At 43.8% G+C, this 22343-nt stretch overlaps 1 protein-coding gene across 4 annotated transcripts in view; it reads right to left on the bottom strand.

Annotated features, from left to right (window-relative positions):
* Positions 1-3429: 3429 nt before the first annotated feature.
* LOC106088605 (cAMP-dependent protein kinase type I regulatory subunit) overlaps positions 3430-22343 on the bottom strand; it is a 178939-nt gene continuing 160025 nt past the window's right edge. For all 4 annotated transcript variants that reach the window (XM_013254195.2, XM_013254198.2, XM_013254196.2 and 1 more), the window contains exons 2-6: positions 13971-14330; positions 13680-13899; positions 7826-7980; positions 3759-3898; positions 3430-3691 (exon numbers count right to left, since the gene is read on the bottom strand). In XM_013254195.2, coding sequence (XP_013109649.1) covers positions 3607-3691; positions 3759-3898; positions 7826-7980; positions 13680-13899; positions 13971-14330 — 960 coding nt within the window. In that variant the 3' untranslated portion in view covers positions 3430-3606. The remainder of the gene's footprint in view (positions 3692-3758; positions 3899-7825; positions 7981-13679; positions 13900-13970; positions 14331-22343) is intronic.

Raw genomic sequence — 22343 nt, 5'->3', positions numbered from 1 at the left:
TCCCAAACATTTGGGTGGGGCGGCTACTCAAGCACTTAGCGATATTTGTGCCCCAATTGCCATCGTTTAGGGAAAGTTTATGGGCAGAGACGACTCTCAAACACTTGACCCCAAAATCGGTTATCTAAATCGTTAAATACTATCGAATACCTATTATTTGAGCCCCTTAATTCCATAGTAGGCAAACACGGCTGTTTTAAAAAGAGTTGAAGGGCGGATCCCGAAAGCACGGTTTTGTTTAAGCCCCATAATGTCAAGCATTTTGAAGTTGGCGATCAAGATATTCAGGGCTACGGGTCTCATTCAGATCCACAGTAATTAATTTTTATTTTGTATTGCCTATCTACGCATCAGACACCAAGGAATAAACTTTTATATCAGATTTTTACTATAATTTTAAATACCTTCCATTTGATATCCATATTGTCCCAATCGGTTATTATGTCCTGCTGGGAAGTTTTGGGGGTGTGGGGAGGACCCTCCGACACCAAGGAATACACTTTTATATCAGCTTTTTACTATAATTTTAAATACCTTTCATTGGATATCCATATTGTCCCAATCGGTAAATATGTCCTGCCCGGGAGTTTTGGGGGGGGGGGGGGGGGTGGGGAGGCCCCTCCGACACCAAGGAATACACTTTTATATCAGCTTTTTACTATAATTTTAAATACCTTTCATTGGATATCCATATTGTCCCAATTGGTAAATATGTCCTACTCGGGAGTTTTGGGGGGGTGGACAGGCCCCTCCGACACCAAGGAATATATTTTAATGTCAGATTTGTACTCTACTTTTAATACCTTTCATTTGATACCCATATTCTTCAAAGCGGTAAGAGTTCTGTTGGGGGGTTTTTGGGGATGGGGAGCCTCTGATGCTAAGGGTGAAATTTGTATGCCAAGTTCGTACACTACTATTAAATATCTCTCATTTGATACCCATATTCTCTAAAGCGGTAAGAGTCCTGTTGGGTGGTGTTTATGGGGGTGGTGAACCCCCCCCGACACTTTGGGCGAAATTTGTATACCAAGTTCGTACCCTAAACTTAAATACCTTTCATTTGATACTCATATTGCCGAAAGCGGTAAAAAGTGTCCTGTTGGGTGATGTTTATGGAGGTGGCGAACCTAGTTTTAGAGATGGGGAACCACCCCCCTCCCCCCCGGACACTTAAGGTGGCATTTTAATGCCATGTACATACTCTACTCTTAAATACCTCTCATTTGATTCCCATATTGCCCAAAGCGGAAAAAGTGTCCCGTTGGGTGGTGTTTTTATGGGTGGGGGACCCCCTACGATACTGAGGATGGCATTTTTATGCCAAATTCGTATTCTACTCTTAAATACCTTTTATTTGATATCCAGATTGTCGCAATCGGCAAACCTGTCCGTTTGGATGGGTTTTTGGGTGGGGCGTCGTCCCCCCAGATTATTTGAACCGAAAGTTGTGTACCAATTTTGTGTATCTGGGTTACCATCAGGCGGGCGGCATACAAAATGTTGCTTAAATCGGTGTACCCATCTCCGAGATCTGGCGTTTTAGAAAATTAGGGTAAGGGGAAGGGTCCGCCCCCCTACCCAGATTGTTGCAATCGGCAAACCTGTCCGTTTGGGTGGGGTGTCCCCCCCATCCGATTATTTGACCCCAAAGTTGTGTACCAATTTTGTGTATCTGGATTACTATAAGGCAGCATACAAAATGTTGCTTAAATCGGTGTACCCATTTTCGAGAGCTGGCTTTTAAGAAAATTTGGAGAAGGGAGAGGGTCCCCCCCCCCCTGTTTCGAATATCAACCGGCGGTCAAACTCTACCATCTGTGAAAATTTCATGAAAATCGGTTCAGACAAACAAACGAAGCGCAAGAATTTGATTTTTCTTTAATAGATTAAGCAGACCAAGTCTACCTAACATAAGTCTGACTAGTACAATAACTTAAACTAGCTCTGGTCACTAGAAAATTAGGATTGATTAGGATTGATGCCGACGTGCAAGATGTATGTCCCGATTGTAACCAGGGACCGCACGATACACGCCACCTGTTTAACTGCCCGGCCATACCCACTCGACTCAGACCCAGATCCCTGTGGAGTTCCTGAGTCTTGACACTCAACAGAATCAAGCAGACGAAAGATAGAACACAATAAACTGCTACAACAACAACAACTAGAAAATTAGAAATTTGCCAAGACTATCCTTCGGTTACACGGGATTTCTGTTTCTGCCAGGCACTAGTAGAGCGTTGTTTAAGGACTTTAGTTCATCATTTCCTTAATAACCTCAACGTAGCAATGGAGATAGATCTAGGGAACCTTAATACATAATCAGAATGGATATACAAGTTAGAGATAATGACTAACAGCGCATGAGAGGTGTGGTGGGAGTTCCTCATGCAGACAATTTTTTTTTTTTTGAGATTTTGCCATTTTGATTTTTTGAATTTTTTCTCGTATTGGGTTAAATTTAAAAAAAAAAAAATAAGAAAAAAAAAATAATTTTGCTCATTGTCACTGATCACCCAAACCACAAAGAAATCAATTTTTCTTGATATCATTCGCCAAGAAGAGAGTGCATAAGAAGGATATCCTTAAAAAATCCTTTTCGGCATTGATTTTTTTTTTTTGAGTTTTTTGTAATAACTGAATACAATTGTCTTAATGACACATGAGTAGCATGTTGTGTAGGTGTAAATGATGTACATATATGTGAGTAAGTAAATGTATATCTCTTAAGGGTTTATTTGAAGAATCTTCAGTTCTTTAGTGGTTTCCTTTCGAAAGATTTTCGAAACCTTATTTGAAGAAACATTTCAAAGGGGCATTATTTCCTTTGTATATATATCCTTTGAAGCTGGAAATGAAGATGAAGATGGCACAACATCCAAAATCACAATGCAGCAAACAATGCATTGCTCACTGATTACATACTCCATCGCATACAGTTGCCAAGAACAAAAAGTATCTGCAACACGCTCAAGGTGCCTTTTTGTTATTTTGTCCATAATGTTTTATTTTTGTTAGTTTTTTTTTTTTACATCCAAAAAAGAGTTACACTAGAATAGTTATTTTGTTTAAATTATTGACATTTCCTTGTGTCTAGTTTCAAAGTCTTATTTGAAAAAAGAGATGTACGTATGCACATAATAATGTTTTTTTTTTTTTATGTATGTATTTATATACCTTGACTATGTGGTTAAGTATGAAAGAAGAATGTACATGTGTAATTTTTTTGCATTATTTTGTTTTTGTTTTTGTTTTTTTTTTTTGTAAATTTTTTCTCTATGCAATTCATGTTTTTCTGATTTTTTACTTTCATCCATTGAAAATCCATTTTTTTTGCAGTGTATTTTACAAAGGGGTGTTTGTTTTTTTTTTCTTGTTTGTTTACATCTTTTACAAATATATATGTTTTTATTTTATTTTTCTTTATTTGTTTGATTTATTTTTGGGAGGGGTTTAAAATTTCTTCTTCTTTTTTTGGGTGGTTTTCTTTCCCGGTTTATTTTCAAATAAATTAGTTTTGAGTTTTTTTTTTTGCATGATTTTTTTTTTCTTTTGTTTTTGAAATCTGTTTTGTATGTGTGAGTGTGTGATTTAGTGTTGCATTTAAACGGACAATGAAACAAAGCTGTTGTATTGGGTAATGTTGCGTTTCAAAATATCTGCACATGGGCCCAAAACACGTTCAAATCTGTTGGAGAGAAGAAATGTTTAAAAAAAAAAACTGTTGAAATGCTCATCAAAGCAAAACATTTTACCTCGCTCTGTCTAGTTTTACACATTTCAAGGGTCCTCTGGCAACGACGGTAGCAGCACGGGGTCTATCCAGCAGCAGTGCAATTTCACCAAAGTAATCACTTGGGCCCAAACGACCAACTTCGGCAGGTTCATCTCCTTGCTGTAAAATTATGAAGGAAAAAAAAATAGGGGAAAATTTTAAAATTAAATTTTTTATACCCTACACCACCACCACTGTGGTACAGGGCATTACAACTTTGTGAATTTGTTTGCAACGCTAAGAAGAAGAAGAGCTAGACCCATCGATGAGTATACCGATCGGTTTAGAATCACTTCCTGACTCGATTAAGCTATGTCCGTCTGTCTGTCTGTCTGTCCATGTATTCTTGTGAGCAAGGTACAGGTCGCATTTATTGTCCGATTGACACTAAATTTTTCTGGCCCAAAGACGAACACTAAAAAAAATTCGGTTCAGATTTATATATAGCTCTCATATATATCTTTCAACCGATATGGCCTTTTAAGGCTGTAGAAGTCACAATTTTGGTTCAATCTTTACCAAATTTAGCATGAGGAGTTTTATTTGACGTCCCAGTATGTGTGCTAAATTTTCATCAAGGTTAGGTTTAAGTGGCAGTCTGCCATCAAACTCACTTAGACGTTTTCGTCCATTGTGATACCACAGGAACAGGTTGGTAGCTGTGTCTCAATTAATGGCCAAGCTTACACCATAAGTGGGTTACTATCTGGCCATAATCGTCTGGTTCTAGGGAACTTTAATGGGCATCACACTTCATGGCATTCTCCCCTAGGTAACGGCCGGCATGGAATGGCTTTGGCAGAGCGGATTGCGAGGAGGTGCAGCAGCTCGCCAGACATCTCCATTGCATCCCCTCATCTTCTGAGTTATGTATCCTGGCAAGCCGTCATTTCTTTGTGATCAGACCACCTCCCCATATTTCCCACCATCGATCGACCACCCGATTTCATAACCTCTGAGCGCCGAATGTTTATCAATCAAAAGAAGGCCGATTGGCCTGACTTCAGAGAGTACACCAATCGCCGTTTCAGTGAACTGACACCCCCCTCAAATGTGCTAGTTGCCGAGAGGAAATTCCGAGACATCATTAACGCAGCAGCCGCTCGCTTTATACCAGCCGGTCGAATACCCCAAGTGCGGTCTAATTTCCCGGCGTAGATAGTGGTACTCGCTGAAGAGCGTGATAGGATACGTTGTATGGACCCCTCTAATTCCAGAATCCGTGAGCTGTATCTGAAAATAAACAGGGTAGTCAACGAACATAAGCGGAATTTGTGGCTGGAACACTGGGAGCAATGTAACTTAGGCACCGGATTAGGCAATCTGTGGTCTACTGTTAAATCACTCTCGAACCCAGGTAGACGGGATGACAGGATCTCAGTCACTTTTCGCGACCTAACCGTAACTGATCCAAAGAGATGCGCCAGGTTGGTCAACCGTCAATTTATTGTGCATTCCGAGAGTGACAGGGCAAGGAGGAGAGCCATTTGTTGTATCCGTGGTCTCCGAACCGATGGACAGCCATCACAATTTACCGTGAGCGAAGTTACGAATGTCATCCGTGGCGCTAAATCATCCAAGGCGTTGGGCCCCGACGGAATCTCTACACTGATGCTGAAGAATATGGATCAACCTGGAGTTGAGTACCTTACCAATGTCCTCAACCTGTCATTGAACACTCTTAAAGTTCCAGGTTTCTGGAAAATGGGCAGAGTTTTCCTGCTACTGAAGCCTGGAAAGGACCAGAGTTTGGGGGAGTCTTACAGACCGATGTACCCTCTCTCACCAGTAGCAAAGACGCTTGAGCATCAACATGGATTTCGAAGACGTTCGGCGCTCAGAGGTTATGAAATCGGGTGGTCGATTGATGGTGGGTAATATGGGGAGGTGGTCTGATCACAAAGAAATGACGACATGCCAGGATACGTTACTCAAGAGATCAGGGGATTCAATGGAGATGTCTGGCGAGCTGCTACACCTCCTCGCAATCATAGTGGGGGTATCCTCAGCCTTTAATCTGCTCTGCCAAAGCCATTCCACGCCGGCCGTTACCTAGGGGAGAATGCCATGAAGTGTGATGTTCATTAAAGTTCCCTAGAACCAGACGATTATGGCCAGATAGTAACCCACTTATGTTGTAAGCTTGGCCATTAATTGAGACACAGTTACCAACCGGCGGTATGTAGCTCTATATCGGCAGTACCGGACCTGACTGTTATCCCCATGCACTCCATGTGGGGGTCACCAACGCCAGGCGCAGGAATGGTGTATCACAAAGGCCAATCCCCTACATCCATTCCTTGATCGATCCTTACGAAGCGCATTGTATCCGTGACAACTGTGCAAGCTGCAGGTGTTGGTCAGCTTTGTCTCCTGGATCGCTGCGGCCAATATATTTTTCCGACTCATGAAATCCAAAATCTCATCGATCTTGCCACGGAGACCGTTGCAGCTTAATTGCAAAAATGATACATTTTCTGGCACTGGCCTGGCAATATTGGAGCTGGGATGCTGCTGTTGCGTATATTGCCGCACGGGAGAGGTCGGGGGGGTCACATAGTCCGACGACGAGGACGCAGAAAGCGACGACGATGACGCTTGTGACCAACTGCTGGCTATGTTCGCACAGCACCTTACAACATATCCAGTATGACTATACTCCCGTAGTGAAGTGAGGCCAGAGCAAGATCGGAAATGTACCCACTCCATGCACTGGCTACACCTCACCGATACCAACCGATGATGGAGGCGGTTCTGGCAAACCAAACAGAACCATGGTCCGGGGTTCTTTTCAATCCCTGCACGAACCAAAAGCGTGCGGAGAAGGCACTCCGGGATGTGCCTCTCCCATGACGAAAAAACGTACACTGTGGCGGCAGCCCTTACCGATGAAGGATTCCATGGGGTCAATGCGGTGCGTACAACAGGCTCAAATAGAGTCTAGATCATGCATCGCATTAGGCAGGCTTTAACATCATCTTGGGCGCCCATACACTATACTGGAACAACGGATTTTGTTGTGTATCTTATTCGTCGCATTTCACCCTGTCTCACATGTGATTGAGGAGACATTTAAGTTGTACATTTGCTCAGTCTCCCAGATCGAAAAAGGACTGCCTTTATATACGAGTTATGATACAAATCAAGCATATGAACAAATCAAGCGTTTCATAGTTTCATTCCCATTCTTATAATCATTCCCACGAAGGCTTCTTTAATGTATGAGATTTCCAAGCATGATGCCAAAAGGACCCAGTTATGACTCCCAATAGACAACTCCAAACTATTCTCCCTTTAGAGAGCAGGGTCGTTCCGATACATAGACCCTGTAGCTGGGGGAACGTGCTTCTACATATCTATTGGGTTGCCCAAAAAGTAATTGCGGATTTTTTAAAAGAAAGTAAATGCATTTTTAATAAATCTTAGAATGAACTTTAATCAAATATACTTTTTTACACTTTTTTTCTAAAGCAAGCTAAAAGTAACAGCTGATAACTGACAGAAGAAAGAATGCAATTACAGAATCACAAAGTCAAAAATCCGCAATTACTTTTTGGGCAACCCAATAATTTTGATGCGGATAGTTGAGGTCACAAACCAGCATATTAATCGAAGTTGGATAAGAAACGAGACTTCCCTCAAGACGTAAGAACCGACAAAATTGGAAATTATTTCGCCTCTAAATTGCAATAAAAATTGCATAAAATAAAGCTTACTGTGAGCTTAAAAGATATGCAAATTCGCTCATGGGCATTCCATTTAGGAAACAGGGCAAAACTTCTCATAATACCAATGAGTACTGGCCGATTCAGGTTTAGGCTCAAGTACAAGGGATGTTGTATATAAAGCCGATTCTGAAGGGCGTGTAGCAGTTCGACACCTTTTAAAGAAGAAGTTTTAACACGCCATAGTATTTCGCAAATATCGCCAACATTAGAAGCGGATAACCACCCCTGAAATTTCTTTCTAATGTTCTCGCCAGGATTCGAACCCAGTCGTTCAGCCTATTTATTTCGATTCTAATTTTCATAAAACAATTGAACTTACCTCAGCACGTATTTGTAAAACTACAGCACAGCCTTCGACAATTATATAGAAGTCATCACCAGCCTCACCCTGTTTGACAATTGTTTCACCATCTTCAAATGTGACTGTTTCCAAAGCATCGGCTACGGTCAAACGTTCCCATTTATCCAAACTCTCTGCAAAAAAAAATAAAATTAAAAATATATGAAATATTTGAGCATGGGAAAAGAATTTATGGCTAGAGCATTTGAAGCACTGTAACTTAAGGGCATGTGCTGGTAAACTTTGGTCTAACGTCAAGTCTCTGTCGATTCCCGGCAGAAGGAATAATAGAAGTTATTTTTGGCGAAGTAGCAGCAAATGATCCCAAGAAATCTCCCACCGTCATATAATTGAGCATCCCGCTGACCGTTTAAGCGATACACAGCCATTATAAAAATGTTGTCCGCAGCGCCTAATTGTCCTAGGAGCTAAACTCTGACAAAATATCTACACAGATTCCCTAGAACTTAGACATTACGAGAGTCGAGTACCTGACCAAGGGGCTACATTTCTTTCTGGACACTTTTATAGATCTCGAACTCTGAAAAATGGGCAGAGTGTACTACTGAAGGCAACAAATCTACGCTTCTGCACCACTTGAGGCACTTACTACTACTACTACTACTTTATCTGATGTTCACGCCGGGATTTGAACCCAGCCGTTCGGAGTTACAGGCGGACATGCAAACCTCTGCGCCACGGTGGCCTCCACTTGAGGCACTTACTGTACTCCAATTGGCTATGACAGAATATTGGTTCCATTGGTCGAACTTCGAATAGCGTTCCAAGCGCCTCGATCTTGTGAGCTTCTTGTAAAATCACTGACACCAAGTTTTGAGATCTATTTCACCACCTGATCTTTCCATTCTGACAACATGACCTAGCCAATGCAACCGTTGTATTTTTAAACGTTTAACATTGTTATCGTCATGCAGCTCATACATTTCGTGGTTCATACGACTTCGATACTCTCCACCAATGCAAACTTGGCCAACGCCCCCATACATAGCCGAAGCTAGCATGAGTACAAATTCGAGTTCACATTGTCTGGACGTGTCCTCCCCCTTGGTTAGGAGCAGAGCACTATCCAAACTCTTTCCGTTCTATGGGTCACGGCACCCGGTTGAGTACATGCAACTCCACATCGAAATGCCCTTCCTGCAATTTTAGGTGTTAAACCACAGACATCACGTTGCTCCCAACTGGGGCCTCACCAATAGTCAGGTTGGAACCGAAGTTTCAGGGATTCCTGACTCCCGTGGTACCAGATTAACGACTCTGGTTCGACCACGTAGTCCAACAAGTTGAACTCCAGACAGTTCCGGACTGGTCACCTAATGAGATGATGCAAGCACCATACCGTAGCAACACGTCAGAAACAGTCAGAAATTAGGTGGCATAACCCAAAAAGACTCAGCGCAAGTCTGAACCTAAACAGAAGTGCCAACGAAACATTCACACACACGGTATACAGTATGTTAGTCACAAGGAATAACAGCAACACCATGTTAAAACTTTCAAAACATCAGAACTTGACACCCACCCACTCGACCAGTTCCAAGACTTCATGGTGTAGCCATCTTCAGCTCACCGACCTTTTTGATGCAGTCTACTAACTGCTCATCCATCCGCTCAATCGTCCGCATATGATACTATCTCTATGCCGTCTGGAGGGCATGAAATGGAGGATATGTAGAGGTTACACAGTACCGGAGATATCACCCCACTTGGGGTGATATCTACGGTCCTTCGACTTCGTGTCTCTAAATTCCATAAATGACTGGCGACCACACAGGTAATTCACGACCCAGCTTTTCAGGCCTGGCTGGAGGGACATATTGCGATGTCTTCAAATAGTTTGGCATAGCTGATCGTGTCGAATGCCTTCAATAGGTCCAGTGCCACGAGGACCGTCCTATCACATGGTCTGGGCTGATTGAAGCCACGGCTAATGTGTGCGGTGATGGCAGGCAAAGAAGTTGTTGTGCTTAGCAGTCTTCGAAATCCGTGCTGATGCTTGGCGATTGAAAATTCTTCAACGAGGATTGGGAAGAGTTGTCCCTCCAGCGTCTTGGCTACTTGTGAGAGAAGGGAGATCGGTCTGTGCAACTCCCCTAACTCGAGTGCTTTCCAGGCTTCAATAGCGGTATCACTCTGTCCACCTTCCAAACATCGGGTGCTATAAGAGTGTTCAAAGACAGGTTGAGGACAATCGTAAGGTACTCGACTACAGGTAGATTCAGATTCTTCAGCATCAGTGTAGAGATTCGGTTGGCGTCCAACGTCTTGGATGATTTGGCGCCACGGATGACATTCGTAAATTGTTGTTATTGTTGTTGTAGCAGTGTGCTATACTCTGAGGCTGCAGCCTTAACCGATAAAGAACTCCATCGTACGTACAACTGGCTGCCATGAGATTGACGGTAAATTGTGATGACTGTCCATCGGTTTGGAAACCACGGATACGATGAATGGCTCTCCTTCTAACCCTGTCACTCTCGGGACGCACAATAAATTGACGGTTGAATAACCTGGCGCATCTCTAAGAATCAGACACAATTACGTCGCCAAAAGTGACTGAGGTCCTGTCATCCCATTGCTACAAGTGTTCCAGCCACAAATTCCGCTTATGTTCCTTGGCTACCATGTTTATTTTAGATTCAGCTAGTAGTTTCTGGGGTTGGTGGGGTCCGTGCAACGAATACCATCATGTTCGTCTGCGAGTACCATTGCCTGCGACAGGAAATTGGGCCGCATTTGGGATATTCGACCGGCTGGTATAAAGCGGGCGGCTGCTGCGTTATTCATGTCTCGGAATTTCGACTCGGCAACTAGCACATTCAAGGAGGGTGTCAGTTCACTGAAGCGGCGATCCCCCCCTGTTCTTCTGAGTTACGTATCGTGACAAGCCATCATTTCTTTGGGATCAGAGCAACTCCCCTTAATTCTCATAGCAATCCCATGGCAGCCGGTTGTACGTACCGGCCAACTCGTTACGTACAACTGGAGTCTTTCATCGGCAAAATCTGACGCCTCAATGTACAACACACTGCTAGGACAACAACAATTACGTTCCGGCAGATGCAGCCGCCTCAACTGCTACAGAGCAAGAATGATGCCGACGTGCAAGATGTATGTCCGACATGTATGACACCTGTTTTACTGGCCGACCAGACCCACTCGACTCAGATCCCTGTGGACGCACCCCATTTTAGTCGCAGAGTTCCTGGGTCTTGACACCCAACAGAATCAAGCAGACGAAAGATAGAACACAATAAACTGCTTCAACAAAAGCAACAACTCACCATCGACCGACCACCTGACTACATAACCTTTGAGCGCCGGACGTTTATCAATCAGACGATTGCGTCGGCTTCAGTGCGTTGCATGAAATACTAGGCCGGGGGTCCTTCGCCAACCAGCCAGCCCACAGCACAAGCCATCACCTAATTTGCGCGATCAACATTGAAACCGTCCACAAGAGAGAGCCGGTTGTACGCACCGGATTGACCATGGAGTCCTCATCGGCAAGGGCTGCCGCCTCAGTGTACGTGTTCGTCCTTTTTTCGTCATGAGAGAGGTGCATCCCGGAGTGCCTTCTACGTACGCTTCTAATTCGTGTTGGGATTGAAAAGAACCCCGGAACCTGGTTCTGTTTGGTTTGCCAGAACCGCCCCCATCAACGGTCGTGTGTCTGCGTGGTGTAACCGTTGCATGGAGTGGGTACATTTCCGATCTTGCTCTGACCTGGAATATAGTCACACTGAATATGTTGCAAGGTGCTGTCACATGCGTCCTCTTTGACGAACTCTGTGACCCCCGACCTCTCCCCCAATATACGCAACAGCAGCATCCCAGACCCAATATTGCCAGGCCAGTGCCGGGAAGTGTATCTTTCTTGCTATTGAATTGCAATGGTCTGCGGGACAAGATCGACAAGATAGCGAATTTGATGAGTCGGAAGAACATATTGGTTGCAGCGATCCAGAAGACAAAGCTGACCAACACCTGTGTCTGCACAGTTGTCACGGATACAATGTGCTACGTAGGGATCGCTTAAGGAATAGAGGTAGGGGATTGGCCTTCGTTATACACCATCCCGTGCAGTATAGACCCATCTCGCCTGCGCCTGGCGAGTGCATGATCAGGTCCGGTACTGCCAGGATGAAGCTATACAACGTGTACATACCGCCCGTTGGTAGTTGTGACCCAATTAATGGCCAAGCTTATAAGCCCGGCATAAGTGGACTACTGTCCGACAATAATCGTCTGGTTCAATGAGACTTTAATGCCCATCACGTTTCATGGCATTCTCCACTAGGTTACGACGATAGGGCGATAGCTTTGGCAGAGCATATTAAAGGCTCCACGTTTAGCACGGTGAATAAGGATGCCCCCACTAGGATTACAAGGAGGTGGAGTAACTCGCCAGACATTCCCATTGCATCCCCTGATCTCCTGTGTGACGTATCCTGGCAAGACGTAATTTCTTTGGGATCAGTGCACCTCCCCATAATTCCCATAGCAATCTCATGGCAGCCGGTTGTACGTACCGGCCAATCCGGTATGTACGGTATTGAGCGGAGAGTCGCAGTGAGAGGTCGGATGGCACCGGCTTTTGCACAAATACTGAGTGCCTAGGAAGCTCGAGAGAAAGGCTTTTGCAGTGTGTATGGCGATAAGGAGGAGACTATTTGTGGCAAATATTGCCCATGGACATTCCACCTAGAAACAAGGGCAAACTTCTCACATATCAATGAGTTTAGTCCATTTGAAATTAAGCTCAATGATAAGGGGCCTCCATTTTATAGCCGAGTCCGAACGGCTTGCCGCAGTGCGACACCCTTTTGGACAGAAGTTTTTACCTGGCATAGTACCTCACAAATGTTGCCAGCATTAGCAAGGGAAAACCTCCGCTGAAAAATTATTCTCATTGCCTCACCAGGATTCGAACCCACGCGTTGAGCGTCATAGGCAGACATACTATCTTCTACGCTATGGGGGCTTCCAACTATTTGTGGCACTACCCCGCAATTGCCACCGTAGCGAAGAGGTAAGCATGTCCGCCTTTGACGCTGAACGCCTGGGTTCAAATCCCGTCGAGTCCATCAGAAAAATTTTCAGCGGTGGTTTACCCCTACTAATGCTGGCATCATTTGTGAGCTACTATGCCATGTAAAACTTCTGTCCAAAAGAGGTGTCGCACTGCGGCACGCCGTTCGGACTCGGCTATAAAAAGGAGGCCTCTTATCATTGAACTTTAACTTGAATTGGACTACATTCATTGATTTGTGAGATGTTTACTGCTGTTTCTTAGTGGAATGTTCATGGACAAAATTTGTATTTGCCCCGCAATCGTGAGTAGAAGATACAGAACGATGGTTGAATATCTTTTCCTGTGCCTGGATCTTCTTCAGGCTCTTAGTCCTCTTGGTATCCTGGAGTTCTGTAGAGGTTAAAATTAGCTGGCATGATTTATACTCTCAGCGGTGAGTTTGTCCCCGACCCGCCTAGTTGCCCTCTTTTTCCTTAATTTATGTCGAGTCCATTGATTTCCGTTTTTCTGACAGTTTTGCTATGTTGGACCTCACTTGGGTGTAAGCTCTCTCTGTGTTTCTGTATCTCTTTCCCCCTTCAACATACTTCTAAGGCGAATGCAATGCATATAAGGCCTCTGCATAAAGCGTCTAGCAACTGAGCTATCCTATTTGACTAACATGGCTTCAGGGCCCCACTTTGATCAGAAATAGCAACCATTCTTACATTAAAAGCATCGATAGATGGACCAATTTAAAGAACACAGCAAAAAAGTTCTTCAGCTTGTATTACTTACCCAAAATTGAAACACGCGATAGGAATTCTTCATACATTTTGCGTTTGCGTATAGTGGAACCCATCAAAATGCGACGATATGAATCACGATCGATACCCCAAAGTTTGACATCGGTTTTGGCACGAACTGTGGCAGCTCTGGGTGTGCCATAAATAAGAGCCAGTTCACCGAAACTGCCACCATCACCGATAGTGGTAACCATTTCCGAATTGACAAAAACCTATGAAATGACAAAAGAGAAAGATTTTAATTTTGCTCTCATTACTGAGGGGGTGATAAAATGACACTTACCTCAACTTCTCCTTGATCGATCACATAAAAGTTATCACCCTCATCACCTTGTTGTATAATATTTTCACCCATTAAATGGGCAACAGGGAACATGGCATCAAATATATCGGACCGTTCGTTTTCATCCAAATGTGAGAAGAGAACATTTTTGGCAATGGCCTTGGACAGGGCGGCCATTGTTTTGTAGTCTTTGGGCACCACCTTTTTCACATAGCTGGTGGCATCTTCTTCACTTACTGGTTCGGCAGAGATGCCACCACGTCGTCGTACTGGTGGTGCAGCTGTTTGTGGCATTGGACTGAGATCTTCACAATCATCAGGACTGGTCACCTGTTTGGTGGAATCAAGTTTTACTTGTTCCTAAAATGATAAGAAAAAAAAAAATTGTTTACAAAAGTTTAAAAGAAGTTGCTTTGCAGGGATGGGAATTTCAAAAAAAAAAGGAGTACAGATTTTAAACTAGAATTCATAAAAGGCTGGAAAAATTGTGTGACATCTATATGAGGTTAAAATATTCCCTATCGATACTTCATACCAAAGCATATATTTGCACCTTTGGTGACAAAACAGAAACACTAGCGAGTATAATTGACCTTTTGCGTCATGCGTAATTAGGAATTTATGTAAATTTACTTCAGTGTAAATTTACTTCAACAAAAATTCAATTATCCTTCGCATATGTCCCTCCATTCACTAGCTAGGCCTTGATGTCATTGTCTGCTGCCACGCATAAAATTGAATCTAATTATGTGTAGCATCATTTACATATCATACCACGGAATAAGGGGCATATGATTTGGTCATTCAGTAATGAGCTTTTGAACTAGACGCTGGACTCGCAATGGTTTGCATACCATAATACCAATATTATACCATTCAAATGCTATTTTTATCTCCGCCACCATGGAATGGTAGTGCAATACCATCGTCATTGCGTTTAAAACTCATAGAAATAATTAAATATTTTTCGGACATTTTTGACGAAGGATCAGCGGAAGGATATTTGTACCACACAATAATAATTTTGTATAAAAATACCATTAACCAAATGAAATGGCGATTTTGTATAAAACAAGATATCCCATTCAATTACATAAATAAAATGCGACCCCACTGAAAGTCGGTTCCCAAAGAGGGCGATCCGAACTCTCACCACATTTCGTGGTGTAGTACCAACTTTAATAAGTGGCGTCAAGCCGTGGCACTTTTGTTAATAGAATTATGAGCGAGGTTTTAGGTTGAGTGGTTGCCCGCCAAAGGTGAGTTCACTCGGAGGCCAGTTTGGCCCATTGTGTTATCCTAGAAAGAAAGGGAAGAAAAAGAAGATGTGAGACCTCTGACAAGAGGTTATAGACGAATGAAAGAAAATCAGGAGAAATGAAGAACCCGAGAAGGGGTAAAGAACGTCCATCCCCACGAAAACATGAATGTACCTATGCCGGAGTTTATGGCACCCCCCGTCGAAACTATCCTGTTCCATCAACAAATCTCAGGAGATCTACCCGAGGAACGTTCGCAAGTTCACCCAGATCGCAGTAGAAACGGCTCCCCAGAAAGGAGAGCCTATGTCCCTGCAGATCCGGACATGAACACAGCAAATGCTCGTTGGTCTCCTCCTAATCCTCATCGAGGACACTGTGCGATAGGCCGCATGGGAATACCGCTCAATGGTTTATGTAGGTCATTGAGCGGTAGCCGCCATGTGGCCTATCGCACAGTGTCCGGTTATGACACCTGTTAAGGTACTCATCGACAAATGGAACGTAGGCAAGGCAGGTGGTTGGACCGCCCGGCGCTAGGCCCCCTAGCGCACTCGTCCGACCTCTCATTCTTTGAATTCACCTCATGTCAGCGTCACATCGTGGTCTCGGAGTCTATACAGGGACTCCAAACAATCCGCCATGCATCTCGACCTTACCATCCACAAACCCAAGTCCTTGAACGCCGCCATACTGTCCATATAAATCCTGTGTTTTGAGGGCGAGAATTTCTCTCGCGGCTACTGTTAGGGCACAGACCTCTGCCTGAAAGAACGTATACTCATCCGGCAGTCTCAGAGACATACCAATATTGAGTGCGCCAACGTAGATCCCCAATCCAGTCCCGGACTCCATCTTGGAGCCATCGGTGTAGATCGAGGTCTCATCCTCCTCAAGTACAGCATTCGCTCTTCATTCATTCCCACCCAGGAAAACTAATCGCGAATGCCCTCACCCCAGTCGGCACTGGTGCCAGGTAGTTGGAGATTCTCCTTAGTCTGCATTCATAGCACCCAGAATCGAACCGTCAAAGTAGACTCCCAATCCAGTCCCTGACTCCATCTTGGAGCAATCAGTGTAGATCGAGGTCTCATTCTCCTCAAGTAGAGCATTCGCTCTTGATTCACCCTTAACAGGAAAACGAATCGCGAATGCCCTTACTCCAGTCGGCACTTGTATCAGGTAGTCGGGGGGTTACCTCCCTACTTTCTACCGAACATCCCCCTACGTTTCCGACACAGGCTAGTTTCTGGATCTTCTCGAACTCCCTCGCACGTGTTCTATTTTCTACAGCCGTAAATCATACCAGTGCTCCATAGGTCAGTACTGGTTTCACGATGGCCGTATTCATCCAATAAATCATCTTGGGGGTTACCCCCCCACTTTCTACCGAACATCCTCCTGTAGGAGTAAAAAGCGCACAGTGCTTGACGGCCTCTTTCCTCGGTGTTGTTGTTGTAGCAACATTTTCATGTAGAGGTGGCAATCCTCGTCAAGCTCCTGTAGGTGAGCAAGCTCGTTCCGGTCCAAAAGACCCATCGCTGCGGGAACAGGGTGGCCATTGGTTATTCAAAGGCTCCAATAATTCGCCTTGTCATATGGAGCATCATAGGCACTCAGTATTTGTATAAGAGCCCGGCGATGACCGCCTGTCATTGCAGCTACTCCGTATGGAGCATTCCTGTATCCGCAACCTGTGGACGCGCCCGTTTGCTCGCAGCTAAGCTTCTCGTGACAACAATGAACACCACACAGATTGGACCTCAATGTCCCAGCATGTGTGGTGTTGACAACTATCCCGTGCTGGGGTCCTCGGTATTCCTCTTCCAGGACAGTTTCTAATTGAGGACTGTGCCAAGGTACTTTCCCTCCTTCGACAGCCGCAGGGTGATCCCATCGTAGGTCGGGAGTTAGAACTACGGTATCGCGTGAAAAGCAACACCTCCATCTTCCCCGGGTTGGTCCTCAACCCATTTCTGGTAGCACATCGCGACAACAAAACTCGCTGATCGTCGATAGAAACCAGCCTCGTATCAGCAGCACGACGTCGTCCGCATAAGCGATTATCCTTGTGTCATCCCCACCGAGATCCACCAGGATTTCATTAATCACGAATCCATAGAATCGTCGAAAACATCCTTCTTTGAGGCGTTCCTCTGGTCACCCGCCCCCTGACCACACTATCTCCCACGTAAGCATTAATAATCCTGCCGTAAAGCATATTTTTGGTCCGCTGGGAGATAATGGGGTGAATCTCCGTGCGGTTCAGTGCGGCAACTATCGATGCTATCTCCTCATTATTGAAGGCCCCCTCAATATCCACGAAGGTCGCCAAAGTGTACTCGACTTTATGTACCACCTCGTGAAGGGCCGTCTCCACCGACCTGCCTTTGAGGTATGCTCCACTGAAGCTTTCCGGCTTCAGTCCCCCTCTCAACTTCAGGTCAATCAGTATTTCCAGTGTTTTCAGCCAAAACGATGACAGACTAATAGGCCTATAATTCCTTGTCGTACTGTGTTTATTCTTTCCGCCTTTGAGATAAAGACCACCATGACCTCCCTACATGCCTTTGGTTTGAAGGACCATGCCAGGCTCGCTCGGAAAACCCTTTTAAGCCAGAGCAGGGTACCACTAAGCCAGGGATAATTTCGTCAGTTCCGGCCAACTTTAATGACCGAAAAGTGTTGAATGCCCTCACTATCTACCCCTCGTCAACGATGTCCCTCATGAGGTCATCCGTTAAGGCCTCATATGTAGGTTTTGCGATATCTTCATCGCCGACCTCTTCCTAGCCACCTTGGAACTGTGCCTCCATCAAAAGTTCCACCGTCTCCTGGCCACCGTCGGTGTAAGTCCCATCTTCCCTCCTCAGGGAGCTTGGCCTGATGGAATCCTTCGCGAGAACTTTTCGTAACCTAGATGTCTCACTAGTGCTTTCCAATTCCCCACAGAATTTCGCCCAAGAACTCCTCTTCGCCTTCCTCCTCTCCTTTTTGAACCTGCCAAGGGGGCCACGATACTTGTCCCAGCCCTCTGCTGTGTTCTCATGGACTTATTAAAAAACTTTATACTCTCCCTCCTGAGCGTCTGCAGCTCCGGTGACCTCCATGACGGATTGTACGTGGCAGTACTCGTTCGGGACATGCCTTCTCAAACTCCTCATTCAGGCATGACAAGATTTACTAAGGCCTCCATTTCCCTTGGGTCCTCCAGAGGACCCCTAGGGTGCTCAGTTTCTGCATCTGTTCCTTGAACCTCTCGCAGTCGATCCTCCTCGGGTTTCTGTATGATTTGCTCTTCCCCTCTCGTGCTCGACCTGAAAACATATCCTATTTGCAAATTTTGTCCATGAACATTCCACTAAGGAACAGGGGCAAACTTCTCACATATCAATGAGTGCAGTCCGATTCAAGTTTTTTTGGCTCAATGGTAAGGGGCCTCCTTTTTATAGCCGAGTCCGAACGGCGTGGCGCAGTGCGACACCTCTTTGGAGAGAAGTTTTGCATGGCACAAATGTTGCCAGCATTAGGAGGGGAAAACGACCGTTGAAAATTATTTCTAGTCTCGCCAGATTCGAACCCAGGCGTTCAGCGTCATAGGCGGACATGCTAACCTCTGCACTACGGTGGCCTCCATATCCTATAGTGTTCCAAAGATGGAAACGTTCCAGTCCAAAACCTTCACTGAGTCACAATTCGTCACAAGCGTTATATCTATAACCTGTTCCCTGATCCGGTTGTAGAAGGTAGGGGCTCTGCCCCTATTTCAGATTTTATTAGGGGTTTTAGTTGTGACAAATTTTCGGGAATTTTAATCGAAGAGGTTCAGGATTAAAGGCTTACATTGAGACCACCTTTTCGCACTATCGTTACATCAGGTTCAAAATACAGTCAGTGACGAATCCGCTAGGCTTCCGGAATAAGGTGAAAACTAACTGCCCAAAATTCGAAAGACTACTCAGAGGAAAACTTGGCTTAGATACTTTAGATTGCCCAAGCATAGAAGACATTGAGGACAATGCCAACCGGATTACGACTGCAATAAAGGGGGTTTCCGAAGATAGTTGTCTTTTTTCGAAGATTGTTGGAAAGGAAAATGCGTTAAAGCATGCATTTCTTATACGATTGGACTGAAATTTTGCTCATGGCGTTTTGTAATGTCTTGCAACAAATGGGTCAGGTATGATCCCAATCGGTCCATTACTTGATACTGCCGCCATATAAACCAATCTTCAGATTTGAATTCTTGAGCTTCTAGAAGGCGCAATCATCGCCCGATTCGACAGATATTTTGCACGTAATGTTCTACTGATGATTTCAAGTATGGCATGGTTGTAATTAGCATCCATAGAAACCAATTTCGCCAATTGACTTCTTGAGCCTCTAGAGGGCGCAATATTATCTGATTTGCCTGAATTTTTGAAGGTGGTAGGTATGTAAGATTCGACCCGGCTGAAGTTTGCGAGTTTTTGTTTTGTTATTCTTACATATTTGAAGGCATATAAAATACTTTTGTGTAATGGAATGTTAAAATGTGTTAATTGGAAAATTAAGCCAGAGAAAATTTCTCTAAACCATTTTTATACCCACCACCGATTTTGTCATTTCGTTTGCAACACATCGAAATATCCATTTCCGACCCTATAAAGTATATATATTCTTGATCAGCGTAAAAATCTAAGACGATCTAGACATGTCCGTCCGTCTGTCTGTTTAAATCACGCTACAGTCTTTAAAAATAGAGATATTGCGTTGATACTTTGTACAGATTCTTTTTTGTTCATAAGCAGGTTAAGTTCGAAGATTTGCTATATCGGACTATATCTTGATATAGCCCCCATATAGACCGATCCGCCGATCTAGGGTCTTTGGCCCATAAAAGCCACATTTATTGTCCGATTTTGCTGAAATTTGCGACAGTAAGTTGTGTTAGGCCCTTCGACATCCTTCGTCAATTTGGTCCAGATCGGTTCAGATTTGGATATAGCTGCCATATAGACCGATCCTCCGATTTAGGGTCTTAGGCCCATTAAAGCCACATTTTTTATCCGATGTCGCTGAAATTTGGGACAGTGAGTTATGTTAGACCCCTCGACATCCTTCGTCAATTTGGCCCAGATCGGTCCAGATTTGGATATAGCTGCCATATAGACCGATCCTCCGATTTAGGGTCTTAGGCCCATTAAAGGCACATTTTTTATCCGATGTCGCTGAAATTTGGGACAGTGAGTTATGTTAGACACCTCGACATCCTTCGTCAATTTAGCCCAGATCGGTCCAGATTTGGATATAGCTGCCATATAAACCGATCCTCCGATTTAGGGTCTTAGGCCCATTAAAGCCACATTTTTTATCCGATGTCGCTGAAATTTGGGACAGTGAGTTATGTTAGACACCTCGACATCCTTCGTCAATTTAGCCCAGATCGGTCCAGATTTGGATATAGCTGCCATATAAACCGATCCTCCGATTTAGGGTCTTAGGCCCATTAAAGCCACATTTTTTATCCGATGTCGCTGAAATTTGGGACAGTGAGTTATGTTAGACCACTCGACATCCTTCGTCATTTTGGCTGAGATCGGTCCAGATTTAGATATAGCTGTCATATAGACCGATCCTCCGATTTAGGGTCTTAGGCCCATAAATGGCGCATTTATTGTCCTATGCCGCCGAAATTTGGGACATTGAGTTAGGTTAAATCCCTTGACATAGTTCTGCATTATGGCAAAGATCGGTCAAGATTTGGATATAGCTGCCATATAGACCGATCTCTCGGTTTTAGGTTTTGGGGCCAGAAAAAGCGCATTTATTGTCCGATGTCGCCGCAATTTGGGACAGTGAGTTGTGTTGGGCCCTTCAACATCATCCTTCAATTTCACTCAGATCGATCAAGATTTGGATATAGCTGCCATATCCACGTTGTATATGGTTCAGATCAGTTTGTTTTTAGATATAGCTACTAAGAAGACCACTATTTTGTTATACACAATTGAACAATGACTTGTACTTTTTAGTATTTCGTCCAAGTCGGATCATATTTCGATATAACTGCTATAGGACATAAGGTATGCAATTTTCACTGAATTTTGATGAAAGGTGGTTTACACATATACCCGAGGTGGTGGGTATCCAAAGTTCGGCCCGGCCGAACTTAGCGCCTTTTTACTTGTTTCATTATTGTATATCTCTCTCTAGATATTCCTTAACAAAATAAAGACATTAAAATATCACAATTAAGCCATTTTACATAGAAAAGTCAGTCGTCCGCCAAATGCTTCAAGTTTAATTGTCTCCCTTTAACATGGCCATTAAAACTTTTCTCAATTATTCTAGCCTGCATTTGAATGGAGAAAACTGGCCTTTTCGGCCAAAAACTCCTCCATGTTTGTTATCCCCTTACCAGCTTAATGGGACTAATGAAAATGAAAATTAAAAATGAAAAGAGAAGGAATGATTCTCTGTTGTTGTGTTGGTTATTCTCCTTTTATAAGCTTCTTTAAAATGCCAAAGCCAAACACACCAACAGCAACAAGACCCTGAACTTTGTTTAAAAATCGACCGGAAAGTCAACATTGCAATAGTGAAAGTTTTGTTGTTGTTTTGTTTTAACGGTCTGTGTACGCCATGCAAATACAGTTGGCGTGAATGTCTTTTCGTTGTAAAATTCTCTTCATTGGTATTCTTGTCTTGTTTGATGGTGGAAGACAGTGATGCGTAAGGAAGAGACTTAAATCGGCGCATTTAAAGACATTGCAATACAGGCCAAACTGCACAATATGTTGCCACATTTGGAAAGGTCAATTGAAGAAGACAAGGATTTAAGTTTAAGACGACATATAGGAAAAGAGTGGTGAGGCACTTACATTTCATGCAGCTTTAAATTAGGATTATTTGACAGATTTTCTTTATAGAATTGTCTCGTAAAAATTTTCCTAGTGTATGGCTGATATTATAAATGACAAGCTGAACCGGTCACGCTCCGCTGCGCCTTTTTTACTTTATATGGAACAAAATTATTCTTTGAATATTTATTTTCGACAATTATAGAGTTTTTAGTGAATACCATGCTACGAAAATAGTAAATGTATATCGCTTGACTAACAGTGTAACAATA

Source organism: Stomoxys calcitrans, chromosome 1 (genome assembly GCF_963082655.1).
Source record: "Stomoxys calcitrans chromosome 1, idStoCalc2.1, whole genome shotgun sequence".
In the NCBI taxonomy this organism is placed as follows: domain Eukaryota; kingdom Metazoa; phylum Arthropoda; class Insecta; order Diptera; family Muscidae; genus Stomoxys; species Stomoxys calcitrans.
Note: the sequence above shows the minus strand (reverse complement) of the source record. Positions and strands in the feature narration are given on the sequence as shown.